Source organism: Haplochromis burtoni, unplaced genomic scaffold (genome assembly GCF_018398535.1).
Source record: "Haplochromis burtoni strain Fernald_Lab_line unplaced genomic scaffold, NCSU_Asbu1 Contig_158, whole genome shotgun sequence".
Classification (NCBI taxonomy): Eukaryota; Metazoa; Chordata; class Actinopteri; order Cichliformes; family Cichlidae; genus Haplochromis; species Haplochromis burtoni.
In genome coordinates, this window is record NW_024582519.1 from 488138 (window position 1) to 512802 (window position 24665).

Below are 24665 nucleotides of genomic sequence, written 5' to 3' on the forward strand. Positions count from 1 at the left end.
GAAGTGCCGTCTGGAGCCACACCAGTAACCGTGACCGGTCTCAGCCGCATGTCGAGACACCAGTGCAGCACTTGGCCACATGCAAATCCACTAATCAAGAAAATGAATAGACTTGCCACTCTATGCTTCATGCCTTTGCGTTAAGACCACATAATACCAGAAACCTCTTCCACACAGCCTGCAAATCGGACGAGATGAGACACAAAGAAAACAATTAGAGCTAAGACAATTGATTTTTTTTTTTAATAAGAAAACAAAAGGAAACCTTTGGTGATTGATGCAGCTTGCTTTTATCTCCAGTTTAAGAAGTTTTCTTTTACCGCTTCATGCTGTGAAAACCCTTGGAATAAATAGAAAAGTTTTTTTCATGGCCTTGTAAAAACAACAAAAAAATGGAATCCCACTTTATTTCAACTGTCGCTTACTTTGTTGCACCTGGGATGATGGCACACACCTCCTTAAAAAGCAGAAGACGTGGCAGTAACGTGGCATTTACACCCACTCGCACTGTAGTTTAATATGAATGAGACATGGGGCTCCATCTTTTTCAACTTTTGATGTTAAGTGAAAAAGCAAGATTCTCTTTTAAAACTGCAAATCTTTGTACACCAAAGAACTATCACTAGACCCAAGATGCTATAAGAGAAAAAAAAAAACATTTACATGTTCAGCATGTGTGTTCAGTGTCCATAAAAGATATGGTTAATATCAGCAAAGAAAAACCTTTAATAGCATCTATTCATGAAATGTAAAAAAATATATAGATATAGCTATCTATCTATCTAGATATCTAGATATAGATTATATATCTATATAGATATAGATATAGAGTAATAATAGTAGAGAACCTCAGAAGAGTCAAACAATTGTTTTATTCTCAAACAATTGTTTTATTCTCAAATAATTGTTTTATTCTCAAATAATTGTTTTATTCTCAAATAATTATTTTATTCTCAAAAATACAAACATTTAGAAGGCAGACAAGCTAAAACATGAATAAACACACACGAGGGAAATAAACACATCAGCCAATGTATTCAACGAGCTGCTGGAGCTGTTCACAGTTCTTCACAACTGCCGGCAACGACAGCAAGGTCTGTGAGGCAAAAAGGAAAAAGCAGCACATTATGGCAAACATCCAAACAGACGCTGCGGTTTACAGAATATGTTCCATGGTATGAAACATTTCTCACCTCCCGAACTCTGTTGATCATGTTGTTTAATATCTGAAGCTCGTTCTCACTTTTCTGCTGGTTGCTCTGATAGATGATTTGCTGTAAGAGATGAACATCCTCATGAACGCTCACATGGCTGGCAAGAAGACCAGCTAATGTTCCTCTAAGTCAATAAATACTGTGTGAATGCTGATATGTAGTCAGGAACGCGATTGATGCCGGGTACGGTCAGGACTTACATGTCTCTTTGCCCTTTCAAGAATTTTTACTTTGGCCTGCTCGGCTTCCTGAAGACTGGCCTTCAGTCTCTCCACCTGGGGATCAAATGGAAGTTTATGAGAAAAGAGGAGGGGGGGGGGGGGTCCCTTTAAGCTGCAGTGTTTCCTCAACAACAGGCTGAAAAGTCAAGTTTACTTATAAGCACATTTAAAAACAGCTGCTGTTGACCAAAGTGCTGTACAACTTAAGTAACATAATAAAACCATAAAACTGATCTAACAAGAAAACATGAGTTTAAAAGAAATAAAAAAATGAATAAATAAATCCAAACTCGGTCAATTTTAAAACTTGAAAACTATGGAAATTCGTAATAAATAATGCTTCTGATAAATCATACCTCTTTCAGTGACTTGATGTTCTCTTCCATGAAATGTTCCGGTTTAGTCGATTGGCCGCCAGCTTTCCTCAATTCATCCCGAAGGAATTCTGACTCCACCTTCGACTGCTGGAGAGCGCGACGAAGCTCAGTGATTTCCCTTCTCAATTCCTGGAGAAAACGTTCATTTGCATTTAGACAATAACTACAAGAATACGTAGTAGCTTAGAAACACCGGCAGTATTATTTTGGTGCCTTACATTATTGTCAGTCTTCTGTTTATTTAGGATTTCCTGTGTGTCTTGCACTTCAACTATCAACTTAGCCAGCGTTTTCTCATCCTGAAAAAAAATAAATAAATGAAACTTCAGCGTTTTTCTCTTCCATCGGTCAGCCGTCCTCCGCGCCCATCCTGATCTTTCTTATCACAGATGAATAGAGGACAAAAGATGTCCAGCAGAAGTCATCCTTACCTGAGTTTTCTGCTGCAGAGCCTGATTTGCCTTCTCGACCAGCTGACTCAGACGGCTGAGTTGATGCTTGAGCTCAAAAACCTCAGCTTCATGTCCGTTCTTTGCAGCACGCTGCTCCACCTGCAGGCCACAGCTGGAATAACACATCAGATAACAGTTGGGGGGGTTTAAAAAGAAAAAAGCAACAAGATAATTGGATTACATTTGATGTTAATGTACAAAACAACTTTTGAAAAAATCATTTATTTCACTTTGTTTTTAAAAATAAATAAATAAAATGAAATAAAATAATAATTAAAAAAAAAATTTTACATTACAGCTTACATTTGGCCATGCAGCTCCTCCAGCTGAGCGTCTCTGCGCTGCTGCACCAGCTTCAGAGTGCTGACGAGCTCGGTGACGGTGCTGCCCAGGCCAGTAAGCAGCTCCGCCAGGTGGCTTTGCTCCTCTTCCTCTGGGTGAATCTCGACTGTGCTCATATTCTTTTTAGGAGTGATGGCTGCGATGCGGGTGAAGGCGCTCGTCTCGCTGAACAAAGCTTCACGCTGTGGCTCGAGAGTGTCTGAAGGGACTGAACAGAAAGTAAAACTTAGTTGTTTCTTATTATTATAATTACATTTTAGACTTTTATTATCTGTTCCATTTTTTATTACAGTCCCTGGTGGCTGTGCAGATATATTCCCACCTGAAAATGATTCCTATAAGAAAAACGTTGCCCACTACCCCCTTTATCCAAGGGAAAAACAGGATGAATTGAAGTGCATGTGTAGCTCATATAGAAAAGTTGGTAAGAAAAGGACCATTGAAGAAAGAATTTTTATATTATGCAATCATATTATTGATGCCTCCTTGGAAAAAAAAAAAAAGACCCAGTTCTTTTGTTTTTTGGTAACGCACCACTAAGCCTTCAAACAATGAAATTAATACCTCCTTTTCATAAAGGAGACACATACGACATGCTGAGCACGTATTCAAATCATGTTTGAGACATTCAAATCACACTGCTCTCTGAGGGAATCTCAGCGTGACTATTTAAAGAGACTTGCTTGCAGCTGCTTAACAACATAATTACGCTGGACCACATTACAAGTGAACTAAAAACTTTTTGAATTTGAAATTTGAATAGTTTGATCTTCATCAAACTACAGACAGCGTAATCTGTTTAAACAAACAGCTGTACTTTCCATGTGAAAACACACAGTGATTATTCATAGGCCTAAAAAAGAAAGTGAACCTCCGTGCTAACAACTTTCACAGAAGTCAAGTGTTTGTGGATTGTGATTTGCAGGAGGTGACTCACTAACACGACTATGTAAAGTCTGGTTACATAGTCTGAGAAAGCCTGTTCTTCTTAATGAGGAGTCGCAGCACCGTAGATGAAGCGTTACAAGCTAGAAAAGGTGCTCATCACTCCACAAGTGGATGCAAAGATCCCCATGGCAACTTGTAAGGCTAAAGAAAACCCCAAAAGTAGAAGCATATGCATGAAATCTCATGTGTCGACTTTAAGGAAGATACAGCAAAGGAATGTGCTGTTATCCAAAAAGACAGGTCACTATGGGACGATGTTATGTGGACAAATGAAATGACAAGTCTGGAGGAAACATGCCATCACACACCACCAGGAGGGATCAGCCCGGGTTCAACACCGGGGTCTGACAGTTCAGGTATTGGCTCAGAGTCCTGACCTTAACCCAGGTGAGATGTAGTAACCTGATCAACTGAAAGAGTGGAAGCTTCATTAGCAGTTACAATAACATCTGATGGAGCTTGTTGCTACTAAAATGAGATTCTATAAGTGACTAAATTCAACCAGCTCGACCATGTTTTCCAGCTTCAACTCTGTGTTTGAGTGAGTGAGTGATGTGATCAGAATCACAGTGCCTCCTGTTGTGTTTAGGATGAAAAACAAATGCTGACACGTTATATTTTTTTAATAATCAATTTAAAAGAGAAAAAGAAAAACTAGCATCTTACTTATGAGTGAACTGACACACATGGGGTGAACAACAGTACCTGTTTCAGCAGGAGTGTCTGTTTTGACCTCTTCCTCTCTCTCAGCAGTTGAGGCACAACGCTCCACGCTGTGGACTGACTGAGACTCTTCACACATCTGTGGTTTCTGAAAAGTAAGACATTTAAATCCAAGTGGGAAAAGACATGCAGTACTGCATCTATAGCATAAGTTCAATAGTAAATGATGTTACAACATGATTTATAAATGCTGTAAACAGTTGCTTCTGATGTCCAAATTACAACTGCAAATGTCAAGAGCTCATGGCCACAACGACGCATTCTTTTAATTTAATTTCAAAATTAAGCTTTGCATACTCTATGCATTTGCATTACTTGTTGCAGATCATCTGCACATACAGTGGAGTCCATATCAGGGCCCAATTAAACTAACATCTGTGAAATTGAGCTTCCAGCTGCATCATTTCACCATTACCAAAACTAGTAAGTTTAGACAGGCAGTCACAAAGCACTGTACACGAAGGTTAAAATAAAACAGAACATTAAGTAATAAAATAGACAATATAAAAAATACAAAGGATAAATTGTAACTATGCTTTTAATGGGCTGTACAAAGCAAACAGAAAGGGGAAAGAAGCCTGTAACAAATACTGATATTCAATGAGCTCCATCCACAGACCTACAAATGCAGATGAATGCATGACTGATGTGAAATCGAGTTCAAGCACATGAAACAGTGTGTGGAACAAAGTTCTGCTGGGTTCTGATTAGGGGCCGGTTTAAAAAATCGATTTCTAACAAATCAGAGAAAAAAAAAAAGATTTGACAATTTAAATCAAAATCCTGAAACTGACTTAAATATAAACATATTTTGCCAGAAATGTCAGAATCTCAGCTAAAACCTCACAAAACCATTTCAACAACCACCAAACAACTAAAACAGCAAAAGATTAAAGACCAAGAAAAACAGGCTCCGCAAAAGGATATAAAAGCTAAAAGCCGGCAACTCAGATTCTGAAACTGACCAAAATTCACTGAACCAGCACCAAAAGATCAAAACTACACTTCACGTACAACTGTTTTGCTTCCACCACGATTTAAAAAAAATAAAATTAATAAAATTTAAAAATAAATAAATAAATCGCTCTCTCTCTCTGTGCTTGAGACCAGTTTCCAATCAAGAGTGTTTATTTTCTACTTTATTCCCTTGCATATTACGCACCGGTCTCCTGTTGTGGACAGTGTTGTCTGCCTCTCTTTTTTGTTGTTTGTTTTTCCCCCCCCAAAAAAATAACTGACAAGAAACCCTAATTTCTGCTGTTCAATACTGAAGAAATTTCAACTTTTACAAATTCTGCCAAATTTCAAACGCTTAACTATGCCTCTAATAAAGCGTCTGTAACTTTGCTCTGCGTCACTTCAGCAGCATCAGGTAATGTTCTATGCTGATTTCATGGTTTTCTTCAGTTTCTGATCTACTGCAGAATATGTATTTATCTGCTATAAGCCAGGCCAGGAAATCTCCTTCATATTTTCTGTTTTATCCTCAGTAACTTTGACACAATGGCATCTGCTGTGGTGCTTACACCTCTGATTAAGTGTCAGCTTTATTTTTATACCTAGAAAGTTTACACTGAGTTTATAATTCCAGAGAATCAGTCAAGTCGCTTTGGGCGTGTCATTTTCAAGCAGGAACCTCAGAAAAGCTCCTGGGGCTTAACAGGTTAAATAAAAAGTGCAATATTGTAACTGCTTTAGATTCTGTTCTTAACTTTCAAAAAGTATGTATTGAATTTAGAGGGTTCTTTTGACAGTACATACCCAAGATAAATGATCTTGGATGATAATATTTCTGACCAAGTCAAAATCTAACTGAATGGAATCAAACCTTGTGAATCAGAATTGAATCGGTTGTAGGAATCAGTGACAAAACCCGGGCCTAGTTCTGATATTGTTTTACCTTTTCATCAAGTTCTTCATGGAGCTTGTTGGTCAGTCCCCTCAGTGTGTGATGCAGCAAAGTGATTTCTGTGACCGCCTGAGCCATCTTCTCTTCAAGCTCCAGGTTTGCTGTCCTGGCTCTGGACCTTGTGGCTTTAAGTTCTTCCTGCAAATTCCCGTTCTCAAGCCTCCATCACACAAACACACAGAGGGAAGTTATCATTCAGTGTGCCAACAAAATGTTAAACATCATGAGAACAATTTGCACTAAGATTTATTATTACAAACATAAGGCCATAAGGCAAAAGACTCCAGTCCAGAAAACATGTATGCGAGTATTAATCCTTGAACATTTTACAGTTTTTCCTGTTGATATAGACCTGCCCCCACAGCCATTCATACTACCCCATCGTAGTTAAGAACTAGAAAAGTGGGCTGTATGTAGCCCTCGATGTAAAATGAGTTTGACATCCCTGATCTAAGAAACTGAGCACAGACAGACAATTTTGTTTTATTTAATCCGAAAGTTTTTTCAGGCTCAGTTTGGGCTTTTCAAGCACATCGCCCTCAATGGCTTATTTATACTTACTTAAGTTGACAAATTTCTTTCTTCAGGTCCTCACACTGGATGTTCCTCTCCCGAAGGCTCTGCAGGTTTTCCCTCAGCATACGCTCACTTTCTGCCATCTGCTCCCTCGCCAACTCGTTCTCCATCTGTAGGAACTGATGCACACAGACAGCAGGAAAATTAACCTTGAGGGAAGGATGTTAGGTTTAAGTCGCATATTATTCCTGTAATAACCAAACGCCTCATGCTTCTCTGGTGTTAAATGAGACAGATACCCTCTCTAATGCTCACCTCGTTCATTTCCCGCACACCACTGAGCTGTGTACAGACATCCTGGAGCTGCTGGATCTGCAGACTCTGAGACTGTGAGAGGGACTGCAGCTGACTGAGCTGCTCCTCACTCTGAGCCAGAGCCTGACTCAACTCGCACACCCGCTGCTCCGACTGACCCAGTGATGCCTCCAAGCTGGACAAGGTCAAAAAGAAAAAAAAACACAGCAGTATTCGGATATATACTGCAACATTTATGTAAAATTATAGTAAAAATGTAACCACTGGTTACATTGTTCTTCTTTCCAAGTCTTCTTTTTTCTTTTTTCTTTTTATCCTTTACTATTAACCAACACTTACTCATTTGCTCGATCTTTAGCCTCTTGTTTGTCTTTCCACGACTCCTGCAACCTTGAATAAAAACAAAATAAGGCCTATTTTAAAGCACATGCTGCAATTCAGGGCTTTTTTTTTGCCTTTCAAAGTTTACCCTGTTAACAAGTAACCACCAACCCAGTGTTCACTTCCATTTTTAAATTTCTATGCTTGATTTCTTTCATCAATAAGGAGCATCATACTTTGTAGTCTCAGCAGCCAGGGCCTGCTCCAAGAAAGTGTAGGATGCCAGCGTGGAGGAAACTGTAGCAGACAGCTCCGTCACCTTCCTCTCTAGCTGACCCGTCTCTTCTTCTTTTTCAGTCAACTTCTCTCGCAGTACACCCATCTCTGGATTTATTTATTTAAAAAAAAAAAAAAAGTTTAGGTCCATAGGTTGTCAAGAAAGAAAGCATTTTGAAAAAGAGGGAGCGAAATAGCCAGAGAGTCATTTCAGTTTTTACCTGATGTCAGAATTGTCACCTGCAGATTTAAATCTCCAATCTGCTCCCTGGCAGCTTGGAAATTCGAATGAGTTTCATTCAGTTCTGCTTCAATCTGATGAGTTTTTTTTTAAGCATATGAATAATTTTAATCAGACATGTTGACTACAGGTACAAGGCTGTAAATATCCTGAATATAACAGATGCCTTACCTGCTCTCGCTCTTCAACAGCTTGGTCTCTTGCAGACATGTGCTCATCTCTCTCTCTCAAAGCAGCAGCAGCTTTCTCGTTCAGCTTCAGGAGCATGGGAGCAGTTTTGTGCAGAAGGCTCCTGACCATGAAGAGCTATAAACAGATGGCATTAGCATCAATGCATTATCACATTTTAACAGAGCAGTAAATGCTCTAATAGTGAAGGCTGTATTAAAGCACCTAAAGTTTCAACTAAACAACATTAGAACACATTAAATGGAATTTCAAACTGAATTTTAGAAAAAGGTACACTGCAAGAAGAAAATAATAATAATAATAATAATAATAATAATAATAATAATAATAATAATAATAATAATAATAATCTCACCACTAGATGGCAGTAGATTACAGCCAACTGAATTCTGTTTTCTTACACCACCTAATTCAAGTGCATTATTGTAGCTACAGTGACCACTATAGGATATGCATGTTTATAAAATAAACAAAAAGACAAAATATTGAGCAGAACCCCAGTGACTTCTGTGTCACCTTCATAATCTCCCTTTCTGCAATTCCTTTAATCTACTGTGCAAAGATCTACTCTTGTTTTATCCAGAGGCCGGTCACATCGTCTCTTTCGTTCACATTTTCACTCCTTTAGTGAAGGAAACCACCTCTCAGATGATAAAACATAGGTGTGATCTTTTATATCTTGAGTCTGAAGGTGCAGACAGAAAATGCAACTTGCCTCCATGGCACAAGACACGAACGGCAACAAACCGATATGGAGCTTGTCTGAGTCTTTGGCGTGCTACGTATGCAGCCGGTCTGCAGCCACATACAGTGCATCTCGGCCACTGTATTCAACATGGCCAGGCAACACAGGGGCTTCCACAAACCAGCACATGCTCCTATGTATTTTATTTCCAGTTTTACGAGAGTGTATCAATTTGTAGGAAGACATAATTATACACTTCAATGTATACTTATGAGTACTGAGAATATCCTCAACCAAAAAATGACTGACTGTACCTTTAAACAGCACTATTATGTACAGGATGCTCATGTGGTGGATTTTACACCAAAGCCTCGTGTTTTTAGAAACCCACAAATTACAACGGCAGTAAACACCATTCAAACGGAGCCACTGTGCTGCTATCAATGTCACTCAGATTAAACTAAAAATGAAAACATAAGAATTGGAACCAAAACACTGGTTCTTTGTTTCTTTGCCATCATATAGAAACTGCTGTGATACATGTTCATTGACTGTCATAGTTCAAGGTTTTTAGTATGAGCGTACCTCTTTCATCAAAGCGGACTGTTCATCCATGGTTTCAGACAAAAGATCTGAAGCAGAGTCCAGGGTTGCATTATAAGCCTTGTTTAACACAACCTGCATTAGTAAAGACAAAGAGAAACAAAGAAATGACACTCACATATTACTTTAAATACAATTATTATTGAGCTGTTTATTTTTTGGCTTGTTTTCTGTACCAGTTCTGGATAGCTCTGGTTTAGGGCGGCCAGCAGCTCTTGCTGAGACCCCACACTCTTCTCCAGAAGTGAAATTTCTGTGGCACAGTGTGTCCTCAGCTGTTCCATCGCACTGAAAGCCTGACAACACACAACCACACACACATTTAATACCCCTGGAACAAATAATCCTCTTAAACACACAGCCAGCATAACTTCTGCATTTATTTTTATATGCTCCAGAAAAACTGTTGGTCAGCTAAAGCAGAGGTGTTTACACAGTGAGCTATGTTTAACAGACAGAGAGGTTTTTTGTGTCACAAAGGTGGCTCTCTTTATAACCTGGCTAGATCACCACAGTAACTTATGCTAAACACATTACCTGGAAACGCAACCTTTGAACTGATTCTAGTATGCTTTAAGTGCTACTTTTTGCTTAAATTGAAATAAACAGCAGCACTGAGCAGTAACATAAACACAATTTAACAAATTTACCACATTAATGATTCTCGGCAGCATTACTCTGTTATCTTATTTTTCACACTAATGTCCATTTTACTGATATATTTTTCAATAACGTTTATAGATCTCCATTACCCAATGCTCTGAGCACAAGCTGCTCCAATCAGACATTCTCAATAGACTTATGCAGAAGAAGAAAGGCAGATAAATGCTCCCTTTAATGTGATTGTGAACAGAGCCTGAAGCAGGAAGCCTGGATTAACAAAGAAAGCTGAGAACCAGCTTCATCTCTCACTGGGGTTTTAGGTTTTGTCAAGCCAGCTAACGCAAAGAACGGCTGGCTGTATTGAACGTGCTTCATAGTACACCCTTCTCCTCAGGAGGTTGCCGTTCCTCTACATTTAGACTAAACAACTAAAACACCCCAAAAGGACTTACTGCCTCCTTTGCTGTGAAGGCTTCTTCCATTTGAGTCCTCATGTCATTTCTCTGATGAAGAGCTTCTTTGACCTTCTGCATCATTCTGCTCTGTATGTCCTTTGATTTCTCAAGTAGAGACTTCATGTGCCCATACTAAAAACAACATGAGAAAAATATACCTCAACTCAGTTGTAGCACATAATCATGTTACACTAACACCTTAAGCCATAAATAACTGATGAATAATTACAAAAACAAGCATACTGTTTAACTTGTATGAGACAGAATGAGGTAACATGCTGTACGTACATGTGAAATGAGGCTTTGATGGTCCTCTCTGACTATGTCACCAATTTCATTCATGTTAGAGAGAGCAGCGTCTGTGTCACTTCTGACAGAAGTCTGTTGGGACAAATACACACACTTTACTCTTAGTAAAGAAAATATTGACTGTCTCAATGCACACACACACAAAAAAAAAAAAAAAAAAAAAGCCAGTGAGACGTGTTTGAGCATTATATCCCAGTTTAAACAACATGAGCTGTGTGGTTGTTTGTGACTTACCATGGTGACCTTCATGTCTTGCAGACTCTGGATAAGGTTTTGTAGAGAACTCCCATCAAGCTCCAACTCCCCAATCCGACTCAAAGCTTCCACATACAGGTCTCTATACATTGTGGTCTAGATATAAAATATAAACAACTGACTACTTAAGCAGTAATCCTTTGTTGTATAATGAGATCAGAGTTGAAAGCTTCCGTTTGAGGAATATTTTAAGCTGTGACATATGCGAAACTACTCTAATAGAGTCCAAAAATGTAAATATAGAGTAGAAAATGAGCATAACAGGTCCCCTTTAAACAAAATGTAGATGTCAACAGATACCTGACTGAGTTCGGTGTGGTCTGTCTGCACGAGTTTCTCCCGGAGGTCTGAAGGAGCAGGGCCTGCAAGTGGACGTCCTTGTGCCCTCGCTGCAGTCAGCTGTTGCACCAGGGCCTCAACCATCGTCATGCTAGACATTAACCTCTGTTCCAGCTCCTGTCTTGGGAGGGACTCCAAGCTGCCTGGAGGTAAACTGGAAAACCAATGAAAGAATACTGAGAGGCAAACAAAGAAAATACTAAAAGCAGATTTAGCTTCATCTATACTCACAACTGTTGAATAAATAACCAATTTACAATGGGCACTTACTTCCAGAGGAGCGGGTCAGTCATAGTGCAGGAATCAGCCACAGAGAATTCCCTCTTCCTCTCAAACAGGCCAGAAGTATTGAGGCTGTGGTCAACCAGTTTCACAGGACTACTGCCCACACAGACACTGTGAGACTTTACAGGAGCAGCTTTGGCTGGAGGGGCAGGAGGTGGAGCAGGAGCAGAGACAGCAGCAGGGCCCATCTTTCCAGACGCCATCATGAGGAACTCTGCCATTTGTCGAAGCTGCTGCTGAAACGGACCATCGGAAATCAGTGGGAAATTCAGCAGTGGTTTCTCAGCTTCAGTCTGAGGCTCTGCAGAGACTTTCTGTCCCAAATCCTTAACTGGCTCCCATAGTGGGCTCAGACCAGGATTCTGACCCAGGGCGGTGGAGTTTAACAGAGGATGAGGCATTGGGCTTTCCAGTTGCTCCACCCACAACCCAGCACGGTCAGCATTAAGAGGAGCAAACAAGGTTTTCTCACCCTCAATAGCAGAGTCATCAGCTGCAAACTTGCCTTGAGCAGGATCCCCAAAAGTCTTTAAAAAAGACAGAGAAGCTCTCCTAACGGGACTAAACATTCCCAACTCCAAAGCTGAGGCAACCGAGGGACACTCCGACAGCGCTTTCAGTACATCAGTAAGGCTCTCTGCATGAGATTTTTCTGCAGAGTTACAAAGAGCAGGTGCATTTCCAGATGAGCCAATGGCACTGTCTTTTTCCCCACTGGATTCAGCGGGTCCTCTGGTGGAGTTCACTTCAGAGACATGCTCCTCTTGGTCTTGCTGTTGCACTTCCACAGCTGAAGGGCTCTCTGCTGAACCTGCAAGTTGACTGCAGTCAGAAATCTGAGTAGTCTGAACCACGAGAGGCAATGCACTGTCAGCAGGATTCACGGTACAGTTAAGCATTTCTTGCCCTTTGCATTTTACAGTTTCAGTATCCAAAGCTTTTAAAGATCCATTAGCCACCAGAGATCTGCTAACAGCTGATGGGTCAGTAGCTACCACAGCTTCACCATTGTTCTGTTGGCTGTTAGCATCTTCAAAGGCATCTTGACAATAATCATGTGTGATGGAAGTGAACAGATAGTTTTCACTGAGGGGACAGATTACAATCTGGTCCTCATGCAGAAGGGATGTCTTCTTCTTGGGAAATTGGGCCTCATCTAATTTTTCATCTTCAGCTGGAATACAACAATCAGCTGTGACACCACCTTGGCTCCCAGCCTGGCTATCAGATACCACTGGGCTACCACTGTAGTGTCTGACCATTACATCCTCAGTGCTGTCTGCCAATGCTTCCTGGGTAGTCAAAAGGCTGTCACATGGAGCTGATGAATGAGTCTGAACATTACAGTATGGATGATCAAAGTGACCAACTGTATTATCATTTTGTAAATCACAGTCACCAGCTATTTCAGTTGAATCTATGGCATAGCCATGTGTCTCACTGCTGCTAACAGTATGGTCGGCTGGTAGAACAACGGACTCTTCTCTTGGAATTTCAATCTCTCCTCCAGTGCAGTCCAGTGATTTAACGGACAGTCCATTAGCACGTTTTTCTGAACCACGTGTTGTCTCAGATAAAGCCTTAATGACAGGATCAACACCACCATCATGGCTACAGTATGGATGATCAGCATGTTCCTCTTGACACTGCTGGTCAAAGTCACCGAAGCAGTTGGTCAAATTTATACTGTCATACTCTAGAGGAGCACCAAGCTCTTCCTTGGGCAGAGGAATGGTTTCGTTGTGTAATCTGGTGGCATCTGAAACTTCCACCTCACCTCCATCACGAAGGAAGGATTTCCAAGTGAGATCTGCCTTTCCACTGCAGTCACTCTGAAAAGCTGTTGATTCTTCTGTGGCTTGTTTGTTATCCAGATCACAAGAAGCCGGTGTAGTGCTGTCAGTTTCACAGGGAAGTGCTGCGCTGATGTTAACAGAGTAAGTGTCACTCTTCTCGAGAACATGATAGGGATGTTCGATGTGATCAGAGCATGACTCCATTACCACACTGTCAGAGATGATGCTATCTTCAGATTCAGTGTTAGATGTACCCTGGTCCGTAGATAAAATAATACTCTCCTCTGCATGCAGTAAAGAGCCTAATATCTCAACTTCACCACCAGCACAAGTGAAGGATTTAAATGTTATATCTGAAAGTCCACAAGCAATCTGAGTAGTTGTTGTATCAGTTTTTGGAAGATTGGTTTGTATCATTTTGGTGGATGGAGAAGAGTACAGCTGGGGTTCTTGTTCACTCAGTGGAAGATCACCCTATTAATGAAAATAAGTAGAGGTTAAAAAACAGCACCACAAAAAGAGAAAAAAAGACAGATTATATTTGTAAGTATTAGTGTATACCCACCATTGTCATTTTGCCAGCATCGCTACTGATCTGTGATTTTGATCTGAACTTCGATGAGGGAGTCGACAATTGCAGAATCTCATTGTCCAGACTTCTCAGAGGGGTACGCTCGCTGGATCGGCTGGAGAGCTACCATCAACAAAGGTTGAATTATCCATTAACTAATATGCTCAGAGATAACACTGTACAGTATGCACAACAGAATACAAAAGTCTTACCAAGCCTTCCCCTGTGGAACTTGAACTCCTGGAAGCCATTACTCTGAAGTTCTCAGAAAACTACGTTTACAACTGGAGGACAAAATCAGGAAGACAAAAGATTTCATATTTTACCAGTTTGATTTAAATGCGGATTAATCTATTTGGCTGTAAAAACCAATAGCTCCGCATTAAAATAGTTGGTTTTCCATGCGAGTGCTAAAACAGGGTCTTGCTCCTCATACTAAAGAATTATGTGACTTCAAGGCAAGTTACGAAAGACAAACCCCAGTTCTCCTTGACTGCAAAAACTTTCCGGAATTTAATCACGATCACGAGACTTCAACAGTTTGTATAAGACAAGTTAGTCGGAACTTTTTAAACATTTCGTTTGTGCAGAGAGTCTGTTACGTTCAAATTAGCCCCATCATGACCCCTTGTGTGGATGTTGTCTTCTTGTTATGAAGGTTTCTTCCGGGGCAGAAACAAAAGGAAAGACGATTACAGCAAACAACCATGTTGCAGAGTTTAACTGTTGTTTTACGATAGACAATGTGAGAATGTTCTTTAAAATCCTGCACACAGATCTGCTTGTCGTGTCAAACTAGCTGAGAAGCTCACATACTGACATGGCGTTACGTATTGGCCTAGTTGACAAGAATAGGCCATTTCAAGCATTAATTTAATAACTTCGAAAATCAATGTGAGAATTCACAGAATTCTAAAATTCACAGAAAGTGTTGCTAAGAGTGAATATTGCAAGGGCGTAAACTACAGATAAGAGACCGGTACCAGTCGATAGCTAACCGTAAATTGCACTCACTCTAGTTACTTCTAATAAAGGCACTTAATTAATAGCTTAGCTGCCCGAGGCAAACGCCCTTAAATCATGTAAAAGTATTTTACCTTTTAAATTTTACCAGCTAACGTCAACCAGCGTTTTAACAGAGACGAGGACAGGGTAAACAAATCTTGTATTGAACTACCATCGACCGCGTTTGATTCAAAAACACGAATAGCAGCGCTGTTATTGGTCCATTTCTCTTCTTCGTTGGTTGAGAGAAGCACTAGATGGTTGAGATCTGTACCTTTACTCACTGCTGCCTCCTTCGGGAAAATAATGTAACTGCTACAGCATGTTCCTGTTGCTGACAGAAAATTTACACTTTTATGTTGGCTCTTAAGTATCTTTGTTTTTTGTATTGTTTTGTTTTATGTCAGCGTTTTATTAAAACTTCGTGTCTGCATAAAAAAATAATATCTGACTCTTCAGTTATTTCCACTGCCTTCTTATATATTGCTTTACCAGCTGGAAGCCATGTAGTTACATGGAAAAATGACCCATAAATCACCCTTTTTTGGGAAACAAGTGTAGGAGCAGAGAGTGATACGTATGCTCCATGAGTCTGGACAATGACGCAGTTTTGTTTAGCTTTGGTGTCTACCAAACCAGCCATCCACCCAAACAATATTTCAGTTCTTCTTTTAGCTGCATCCCACCATCTGCCTAGCATCGTCTTCTGTGTCATCAACAATGACCGCTCTGCAGTCAGAGTCAAAATAAGCTTTATTGTCAAAGACCATATGTACAGTCATACAAAGGAATCTGAAACTGCAATGTTCCCATGGCCCTCAGTGTACACTAAAACAATATAAAGATAAAAAGATAAAAATAAAATAGGAGTCTTATGTACAACACAATGCAATACAATACAATCTTATATAAACAGCAGTGTGCAACACAATCATAGTGATTGTGGGTAAGTTTCGGGGGGCTGGGGGGCGCAGTCAGTGAAAAGGCAATGGTGGTGGTTTGGGGGTGGAGGGTTCAGAAGCAAGAGGTGAATGCAGGTCTGGAGTTCGTGTATGTGAGCATGGAGTGAATTCAGCATCCTGACAGCCCGATGGACGAAGCTGTGTCTCAGCACGGAGGCTCTTCAGTCTCCTTCCTGATGGCAGCAAACTGAAGAAGTTATTGGACGGATGAGTGGAGTCACCTGTAATGCAGTGAAAATGACGGCCCCAACACCAACAGCGTTTTATAGGGTTTTTTTTATTTGCGCTGGTTTTTCACTTGACAACTTTCCAGCTGCCCTGCTTGTAGCACACACAACCATACACCTCAGGTCCTGGCACATCTTTTACAGGGGAGACGTGATCAGTTGATGGAGCTCAGGTGTGTGTCAGCCTCCTCTGACACGGCACCCTGAACCCCCTTCTCCACCCCTCCCCTGCAGCTGAGCCACAAACCACACCCTGCCACAATAACATTTTTGCTTTAAATACAGTTAATAACATGCATCAAGCAGACAAATGTTTTTAAAGCCTTATTTTGGGATAAAGTCACATTTTAAGTGTCTTTCTCATATTTGATTGGTGACGTTATACATGCAACTTTTATGATGTGGTGACTGCAGAAAATCAATATGATAATTCTTCCAGTAGTGTTTGAATGCACCACATGGCCCGGGCATTTCTGTGTGGAGTTTGCATCTTCTCCCTACAACTGCCTGATGGATGGCCTAGATTTTCAGTGTTTCACATTTTTCGGCTGAAGTCGTTCCACCATGAACTCAAGTGCCCTCACACAGCTCTGCATAAAACACCACAAATCACTTTCATGCAGTGTGTTTTTTTTCCTCTCTTAGATCTGTATTATACAATATTGGAAAAGTCTGTCAAAATGGCACTGAAAGATTAGAAGTGTCTTGAGATTATTGTGTGAATCTACAATGTAAAATACACACTTTTATAAATACTTAGCAAGAAGCTAAGGGGATAATAAAGTACAGAGAAGCAGGAACAGATCAATTAGGGGGGAGGTAATAGAAGCCTGATGAAAGGGAGGAACAAATAAATCATGACATTACAAGATGTCAGTGGTCAGACTAAAGTGGGGTCCCTCCACATCATATAAAGAGCCATGGACCCTTTTTCCTACTGTGCTTCTACTGTCCTTGCTCACTGATTAAGTCATGAATCTTTCTGTTGAATCATTTGTTGACTCTTCCTGTCCCACGAGGGCCTTCTTGAGAGTGTTTATGAATCTTATGAGGCTCTGTGGCCCGTTTCATTGCCCAAAGACAATTATAAAACAACACAGCCTCCTTTCCACTAATGTATCCTAATAACACATAAATTAAAGGACTGTCTCTCGAGAAAACAAGAAGAGCTAGCAGCTAACCCACTCCAAGGCTAACCGTTTGCAAAAAGAAGAAAGAAAATAAATTAAACTGTTTGTGCAACTACTTACATTTTTTTCCAATTTGTAAATACTTTTTAAAGACAAACAGAAAAAAAGGGGCATTTGTTTTTTAAGTAAATATCTTATTTAATTATCCAATACAACTTTGAATATACAATGCCTCATTATTCTTCTGTCTGATTTTAAGTAAGCCAATATGATTTACAAATAAAAGTTTGCCAGCAAAGAATTTAGATTGAAATACCAAAAAGAAAGGAACAAACAAGAGGGTGTTTTTGTGTCACATGAAAGGCTCCTCTCTTCAGCTCAAAATCCATCAATGAAAAAGTTTCTCATACTGAAGCAATGTGCGGCTCTACAGGTTTTACCTGCAGCACCTCTGCAAAGCCTTGTCCAAACCAGCAGGTAATGTCAGCCGTGTCAAGGGTGAAGAAAAAGAGTCTGTCCTTGCAGCGAGTCCTCCTGTAGACGGATCGGGGGTCTGCTGACAGGACCCCTCTGATGGCAGCGACTGCCTCCTCTGTACTGCGCAGAAACTTAAACTGGGGTCTGTGGCTTTCAGACAGTCCTGTGTGTTACACAAGCTTGTTTTTCAGTCTCTCTGCTCACATATGAATGAAGGCTTTCACATTAATTACTGATACAACAGTGCCCCCTTATGGAGACAAACATACAGTGCATCTGGAAAGTATTCACAGCGCTTCACTTGTTCCACATTGTGTCATCTTACAGGCTTATTCCAAAATGGATTAAATTCATTTCCAACTCAAAATTCTACACACAAACCACCATGATGACCAAGTGAAACAAAATGCTTGAAAAATAAAAAACAAATATATAGCATGTACATAAGTTATCACAGCCTTTGCCATGAAACTCAAAATTAACCTCAGATTCCACTGATCATCTGTCAGATGTTTCTACAGCTTGACTGGATATGATTTAGAAAGGCACACACCTGTCCACATGCCGTAAGGTACTATAGTTGTTGGTGGATGTCAGAGCACAAACCAAGCCACAGAAAGATTTCTGCAGCATTAAAAGGTTCCAGTGAGCACAGTGAGCTCATCATGCGTAAATGGAAGAAGTGTGGAACCACCAGGACTCTTCCTACAGCTGACCGCACGGCCTTCCTGGGTAATCAGAGCAGAAGGGCCTTAGTCAGGGAGGTGTCCAAGAACCTGACTGTCACTCCTACAGAGCTCCAGTGTTGCTCTGTGGAGAGAGGAGGACTTTCCAAAAGGACAGACATTTCTGCAGCATGAGACTTATATGGTGGAGTGTCCAAAGGGAAGCCAGTCTTCAAAGGCTGATGACAGCCCACATGGAGTTGCCCAAAGATGCCTAAAAGACTCTCAGACATTGTGCACCGTCACTCTCCATTCAACCTGACAGAGCTTGTGGGGCACTGCAAAGAAGAACTGGAAGAAACTGTCCCCAAATAGGTGTACCAATCATGTAGCATCATACTCAAAAAGACCCGAAGCTGCCAAAGGTGCTTCGACAAAGTATTGAGTAAAGGCTATGAATACTTATGAACACTTTTGTTTTTTATTTTTAATAAATGTAGTTAATTTCTGAATTAATTTAATGAATTGCAAGCCAACGTTTATCCCTTTGTCATCACAGGGTATTGTGTGTACAATTTTCAGGTGAAAACTGAATTGAGTCCATTTTATAATAAGTCTGTAACAAAATATGAAAACAGTGAAGCGCTGTGAATACTTTCCAGGTGCGCTGCATCTCCCATGATCTCAGTCATCTTACCTGACAGGTGTGCAGGGATGAATTCTGCCAGCTCCCTCTCCGCGTGAAGGCTGAATCGCACATCCAGACTTGCGACAGGAGGCTCTCTGATCCAGCCTGCGATCGTAGTGTAGGCTTCCTCTCCGTAGCAGGGATGGTCTACTTCCAACAAAGGTGGTTTAGTTTTAGGAGAGTCTGAACCTCGGTTCTTACTCTCAGAACTTAAGAAAACGTCTTGGTTCACAAAAGCCTTGACCTCCTCCAGCACATTACTGAGGTCTTTGGACAGAGAAAACTGAGCACTGATATGAGATGAACCTGTTGTGTTAGTATTCGTTTTTTCTTCTGGGAGGAGATTCCCCACATAATCACTCGCTGCTCCTCGATCTTCTGTGTTTAACTGCACATCTATGTCTGATCCTTCAGGGAGGTTAGTGAGGTTTCTCTTGTCGTCATTCATTTGGTCAGTGTTTGAATTGCAGGGCTCTGAGTCCTCCTCATAGCTCCTCCGGGTGTTGGGGGAGTCATACTCTGGGATATAGGGTTTGATGTCCAGGACTGGGGTGCCTGCAATCATATCAATGTCTGACAGGTGTAGAGTATCACCTAGAAAATAAAGAAATGCATTCATATTCATATACAGCTAAAACATCAACAAAACTAGGTCAGAGTTTAACCAGAGTCTGCTTAAAATAGTGAGATTTAACAAGTGTAACTATTAGTACAAGTGGAAAATTACCCTGTGCTTCAGACAGGGTTCAAGCAACAAATCAGTGCAGCTCCCTCAGAAAAATAACTCAGCTCAGATCAGTACACACACACACACACACACACGTGTTTAGTGACACTGACCGTGTATTTTGTCAAGCTTTGCCAGTGTTAGGCCCAACGCATTCGGTCGATGAGGACTGCGTGTCGAGTACACACCGACTCTCTGCCCGTTCAGCCTGGGCGGCCTCACTTTGGCTTTGTAGCTCAGGTGGCCGTTTTTGTGGAAGAGAAAAATTATCCTGCAGAGGCCAGATGACAAAGAAAGGCAGATGATGGGAAATAGTGTTTACGTGTACATGCTTAGTTAAAATGAGTAAAAAAATATCTTGCGAGTTGGGTAACAATATTTGGTAACGTGTTGTACACAAACACACACACGAAACCTACCAAACATGGGAGTATTGCTCCAGGCCCACCAGAGCGTGCTCCGGGTTGTTGAAGACACTCGGCTGAATTCGAAGTTCTGCCCTTGAAGGGCCACAAATAGTGGGCTGCCGGGGAGTCCCGTTCTTCACAGAAAAACAGGAACTAATGTAACCAATTGGGACCGTTTGGATGTCCCCTGCAAATGATAAGAATATTAGGGTCAGGTTTTGTAACACAGACACTGTGTCTAACTTGGCCTCCAATTTATCCTTTGTACTCACTTTTATTCCACAAGTGTGTTTTGTTATTTATTTTATATATATATATATATATATATATTTTTTTTTTTATTTTTTTATTTATTTATTTATTTATTAAATATTTATTTATAATATAAATCACTGTTTTCCTGTAAAAACATCTCAGTCTCTTATTCTAGTGTACTACCTTTAAGTATTTGTAGGTAAATATATTTAGATTGTAATTTCAAGTAAAATACACTGAAATTCCATTTAATTGCAGGGAAATTGCGCCCTTATTTGCGGGCTGTTACTTTTTTTTGGTGGAGGGAGGGCTTAGTTTTTGTAATTACAAATGTTTGTGACGCTGGTGGTAGCTACCTCGCTCTAATGCTGCTGGCGACGGTGGTGAAGGTGGTGTAGGTGCTGGAGCTTTAACTTCTTCGCTGAGTCCAATCTTCGACACAGCAGCCTGAACCGCCAGCAGCTGTTTGCGATGAGCTCTAATTGCACTGTCTAGCGACTGCCTGTTAGACAAGATGTTGAGAATGAGCGTGTAATAATAATGGGAACCCTGAAAAATACTAAAAATAAAAAAGGCCAATGCAAAACAGAACACGGCGTTTAATTTGTTTAATTCTTGAAATAGCAAGAAGTCTCTCGTGAGAAAAACACGTGGCGGTGCAAAACCTACATACCTCAGGTTCTTGATTTCTTTTCGCATCACAGAAACCTGCTGGTTCAGTTTATCCATGTGCTCGGAGCAGCACTCACACAGCAGACTCATCTTACTAACACAAAGACAAAAGACAGCTCTGAAACGGTGAGCTTTTAGCGGCTGTTGTTGCTGCTGAGACCGGAGAGACTTTGTCAACGCGGAAGTGCATGCTAGACTTTATTGTTGGCCAACCAAGAGTGCTGCACGCGTTAAACTGAAACAGGTCGGCTCCTCTGAATCCCCTCTGTAAGTCTGTCATTGCTGTGGGTTCGTTGGTTTGGGATTATTTTTGCTGCCGTTTCGCTTAAATTACCCGTCCATCATTTAAAAATAATATGTAGTTACATGTGCTGCACAAAACACGCCATGATGAAGGAATGTTTTCTACCAACAGGGGGCAGCAAAGACACGTTTACAGTCTGCTTTTTAAATAAATAAATATTGGCAAACCATAGCACAAACGAAATCAATGTAATGTCGTATATACTTAGTTGTGTTGTCTTTATTGGTACATGTGCATATCCTGCATTTGTCTAGCCCTGAATGGACTAGTTGTTCAACAGGTTTGGCTGTACACAATTAAAAAAAAAATGTATTGTAATTTTAGGTATTTGAAGTTAACCTCCCCTCAACACCTACAGGGGATCATTGCAGCTTAAGCACTAATGAATCTTTCGAAATCACTAACTAAAGACTTGTATATTAATATTACACTAACATATGTACAGTCACTGATCACTTTCTTAGATATACTTGTTCAACTTGGCAGCAACTCAGTCCATTAGGCATGCAGATGTGAATAAGATGACCTGCTGAAGTTGAAACTAAGCATAAGAATTAGAAAGAAAGTTGATCTAAGAGTGACTTTTGGTGCCAGACGATTTGGTGTTTTAAAGAGAATGGTCCAAATGAGTGGTAGTTTAAACAAAACTAGCTTTATTGGTCGCATACACAATCATACAGAGTACAGGGAAATGTGTCGTGTCCGAGCTGTGGACAGGCTGGAGACATAGCCGCGCCATTCCAGGGCTTGGTGTTTGACATGGGGGGCCTAGCGAGGACCCTTACTAGACACTGGGAGGGAATCAAACTTGCGACCTCAGCTCCAAAGATGTGTGGTCTTACCACCACACTATCCAGTGTAGGATATGCCTTATTGATGGCAGAATGTCCACAGGAGCATATAGGAAGTCAACAAGGCAACACATAACCACTGGTTACAAACAAGATATGCAGAAAAGCATTTCTTGAACCTTGAACTATAGGCTACAGCAGCGGAAGACCACATCTAAGTTAAGAACAAATGGCTGAGGCTACAATTTGCAACAAATAAGGCGATAGTTAATCATTAGTGAAAATGTCTTGATGCATGCTCAATCACCCAGGAAGAGAAATCCCAACAAGTTGATTCTGTTCATCTGGACGTCGTGTTTTCAGTGGGAGAAGTTTTCAGAGACTGAAGAAGTCACTTGGATGAGAGACAAAACATTTCTCCAACTGAAAACACGACGTCCAGATGAACAGAATCAACCTGTCAATTTTTTTATTTTTTTATTTTTTTGTTGCATCCTTAAATCAGCTGATTTACAAAAGTAAATCATACCAGGTCACAAAGCTCAGATCATCTCAACCTGGATTGTTGAACACTGTTGTCGAATATTAAAACTCTTCACTACATACACTCATTCAGCACTATGAAAAATTGGGGAAAATGTTGCCTGATCTGATGAGTCTCAATTACTTCTGCAACATTTAGATGTTAGGGCCAGAATTTGGATCCATCCTACCTTGTATCAGTGATTCAGGATGTTTGTGGTTTAATGGTGTGGAGGATATTTTTCATACAATTTGGTCAACTGAGCATCATCTATACAGCCTACCCAACTACTGCTGCTGACCATGTCGACCCCTTTATGACTACACTGTACCCATCTTCTGTTGGCTACCTCCAGTAGGATATCATAATCTCACAAAGCTCAGATCATCTCAACCTGGTTTACTGAACAACACAGTGAGTTCCATTTACTCAAATGGCCTCCATAGTCATTCAATCCAGTAGCGCATCTTTCAACTTTTTCTGTCATTTTTCTAATTAATCAGTTATTACAGCTTTTACGAGTACCTTTTCCATCTCTTTATGTAGTACAAATGAGTAAATTATAAGCACTACCAGTAGCCACTTGCAGATAGGGCTAAATGTTTCACTACACGTGTCTCAACCGATAAGCCACAGATTAAATCTACAGATATGCTGTTCAAACTGTAGACCAAACATCATTTAATTTCACTCACCAGAGAGGAGAGATGTCATATGTGAACAAAATGGTACATAATTATTTCATTTAATGAAAATCGAGTTAATTCTAACTGCATGTGGATGTCTTTCTCAGTCGATGACTCCTATAATAACGACTACTGTTAAATGATGCAGAAATGACTTTTATTAGATGAATAGTAACTTTTACAAAATTCTGTAAAAATAAATCCACAATTATGAATACATAATTACCAGCGATTTATACCCTTAACTTTTAAATAAAGGCCAGTGAAACTGGTTGCATACTAAATTGAAAGTATATAAAAAAAAAGATCATAAGCTTTGCAGTGAAGCACAACCAAAATAAATAAGCATACAGCTTTGGTTTGAATTCATACATCTTTCAAATAAGCAATGACTTGCCTCATCCTGTGTGTGCACACTACACAAAAAAAGAAGAAAACAGAAACCAACTGTGACGAGGCTTTGTATATATAAAGCAATATCTTAACAGTGCATTTCAGAAAAAAAGTTGCAGTTAATTTCCTGGAAAATATTCCTGAGCCATAGGCTGAGCAGAGACAGTTGGAACTGAGTACACGTTATTTTGTTCAGGCACGTTGATCGAAAGTGTTTCACTCAAATCTAAAAAAAAAAAAAAAAAAAAAAAGACAGATAATTTAATAATTATTAAACCTTTCGAACCAGACAATGTTTCAAAGTATTGTTTTAGTGTATTTTTACAACATACAAACCTTCATTAGCGCGTTTGTTGCCTTGTGATGGAGAGACGTCCTCCTCCTCATCTGGGCCTAAGTCCTCAATCAGGACCTGGCCTGGGGCCTCCTTGCCTTGTGACTCTGTATAGAGGGTCTCCACTTGGGGAGGAGCTGAGGGAGGAGCAGGAGTTACAGCTGGAACAGAGTCTAGGGACTGAGCTGGGACTAAGACGGCATCTGGAGCAGGAGCTGAATCTTGGACGGGAACTGGAGCAGCAAAAGCCAGAGTCGAAGCAGGAGCAGAATTCTGCACAAACTCGAACACTGCTGCAGGAGCAGGAGCAGCAAGGATTGAAGCTGGTTGTGATTCCAGCCCAAACAGCGGAGGCAGAGAGCCGGTTATTTGGTCCTGAATGACCACAGCGGGTTCAGGTACCACCACGACTGCAGGAGTTTCCTGAAGTGCTTCAACTTCTTCCTGAACAGCAGACAGCTGCGGTGTGGGTTC

General features: G+C 40.5%; 2 protein-coding genes across 2 annotated transcripts; both read right to left on the reverse strand.

The window, feature by feature from the left end:
- Positions 1-912: 912 nt before the first annotated feature.
- Positions 913-15179, reverse strand: spag5 (sperm associated antigen 5). The gene is made up of 25 exons (XM_005932376.3): positions 15043-15179; positions 14158-14229; positions 13940-14068; positions 11564-13848; positions 11255-11447; positions 10934-11050; positions 10679-10771; positions 10388-10522; positions 9509-9628; positions 9315-9407; positions 8027-8161; positions 7836-7929; positions 7575-7722; positions 7357-7407; positions 7018-7192; positions 6748-6881; positions 6178-6346; positions 4260-4365; positions 2568-2814; positions 2244-2376; positions 2031-2111; positions 1792-1941; positions 1415-1489; positions 1194-1274; positions 913-1096 (listed from the first exon to the last, which is right to left on the reverse strand). Exons 2-25 carry the CDS (start codon positions 14194-14196, stop codon positions 1025-1027), a joined length of 5055 nt encoding a protein of 1684 aa, XP_005932438.1. The 5' UTR covers positions 14197-14229; positions 15043-15179; the 3' UTR covers positions 913-1024.
- A 2347-nt stretch (positions 15180-17526) lies between these two features.
- Positions 17527-24634, reverse strand: trmo (tRNA methyltransferase O). The gene is made up of 7 exons (XM_005932375.3): positions 24194-24634; positions 21162-24083; positions 20845-20990; positions 20246-20420; positions 19940-20097; positions 19109-19693; positions 17527-17909 (listed from the first exon to the last, which is right to left on the reverse strand). Exons 2-7 carry the CDS (start codon positions 21248-21250, stop codon positions 17674-17676), a joined length of 1389 nt encoding a protein of 462 aa, XP_005932437.1. The 5' UTR covers positions 21251-24083; positions 24194-24634; the 3' UTR covers positions 17527-17673.
- Positions 24635-24665: the final 31 nt, after the last annotated feature.

Coding starts and splice junctions, on each gene's coding strand:
- spag5 (XM_005932376.3), bottom strand. CDS start 14,196: ATGGCTTCCAGGAGTTCAAGTTCCACAGGGGAAGGCTTG. Junction 13,849..13,939: donor ATGCTGGCAAAATGACAATG/GTGGGTATACAC, acceptor TTTCATTAATAG/GGTGATCTTCCACTGAGTGA. Junction 9,629..10,387: donor CCTTCACAGCAAAGGAGGCA/GTAAGTCCTTTT, acceptor GTGTGTTGTCAG/GCTTTCAGTGCGATGGAACA.
- trmo (XM_005932375.3), bottom strand. CDS start 21,250: ATGAGTCTGCTGTGTGAGTGCTGCTCCGAGCACATGGATAAACTGAAC. Junction 19,694..19,939: donor AAAGCTTGACAAAATACACG/GTCAGTGTCACT, acceptor TTTATTTTCTAG/GTGATACTCTACACCTGTCA. Junction 17,910..19,108: donor CATCCCTGCACACCTGTCAG/GTAAGATGACTG, acceptor TGTAACACACAG/GACTGTCTGAAAGCCACAGA.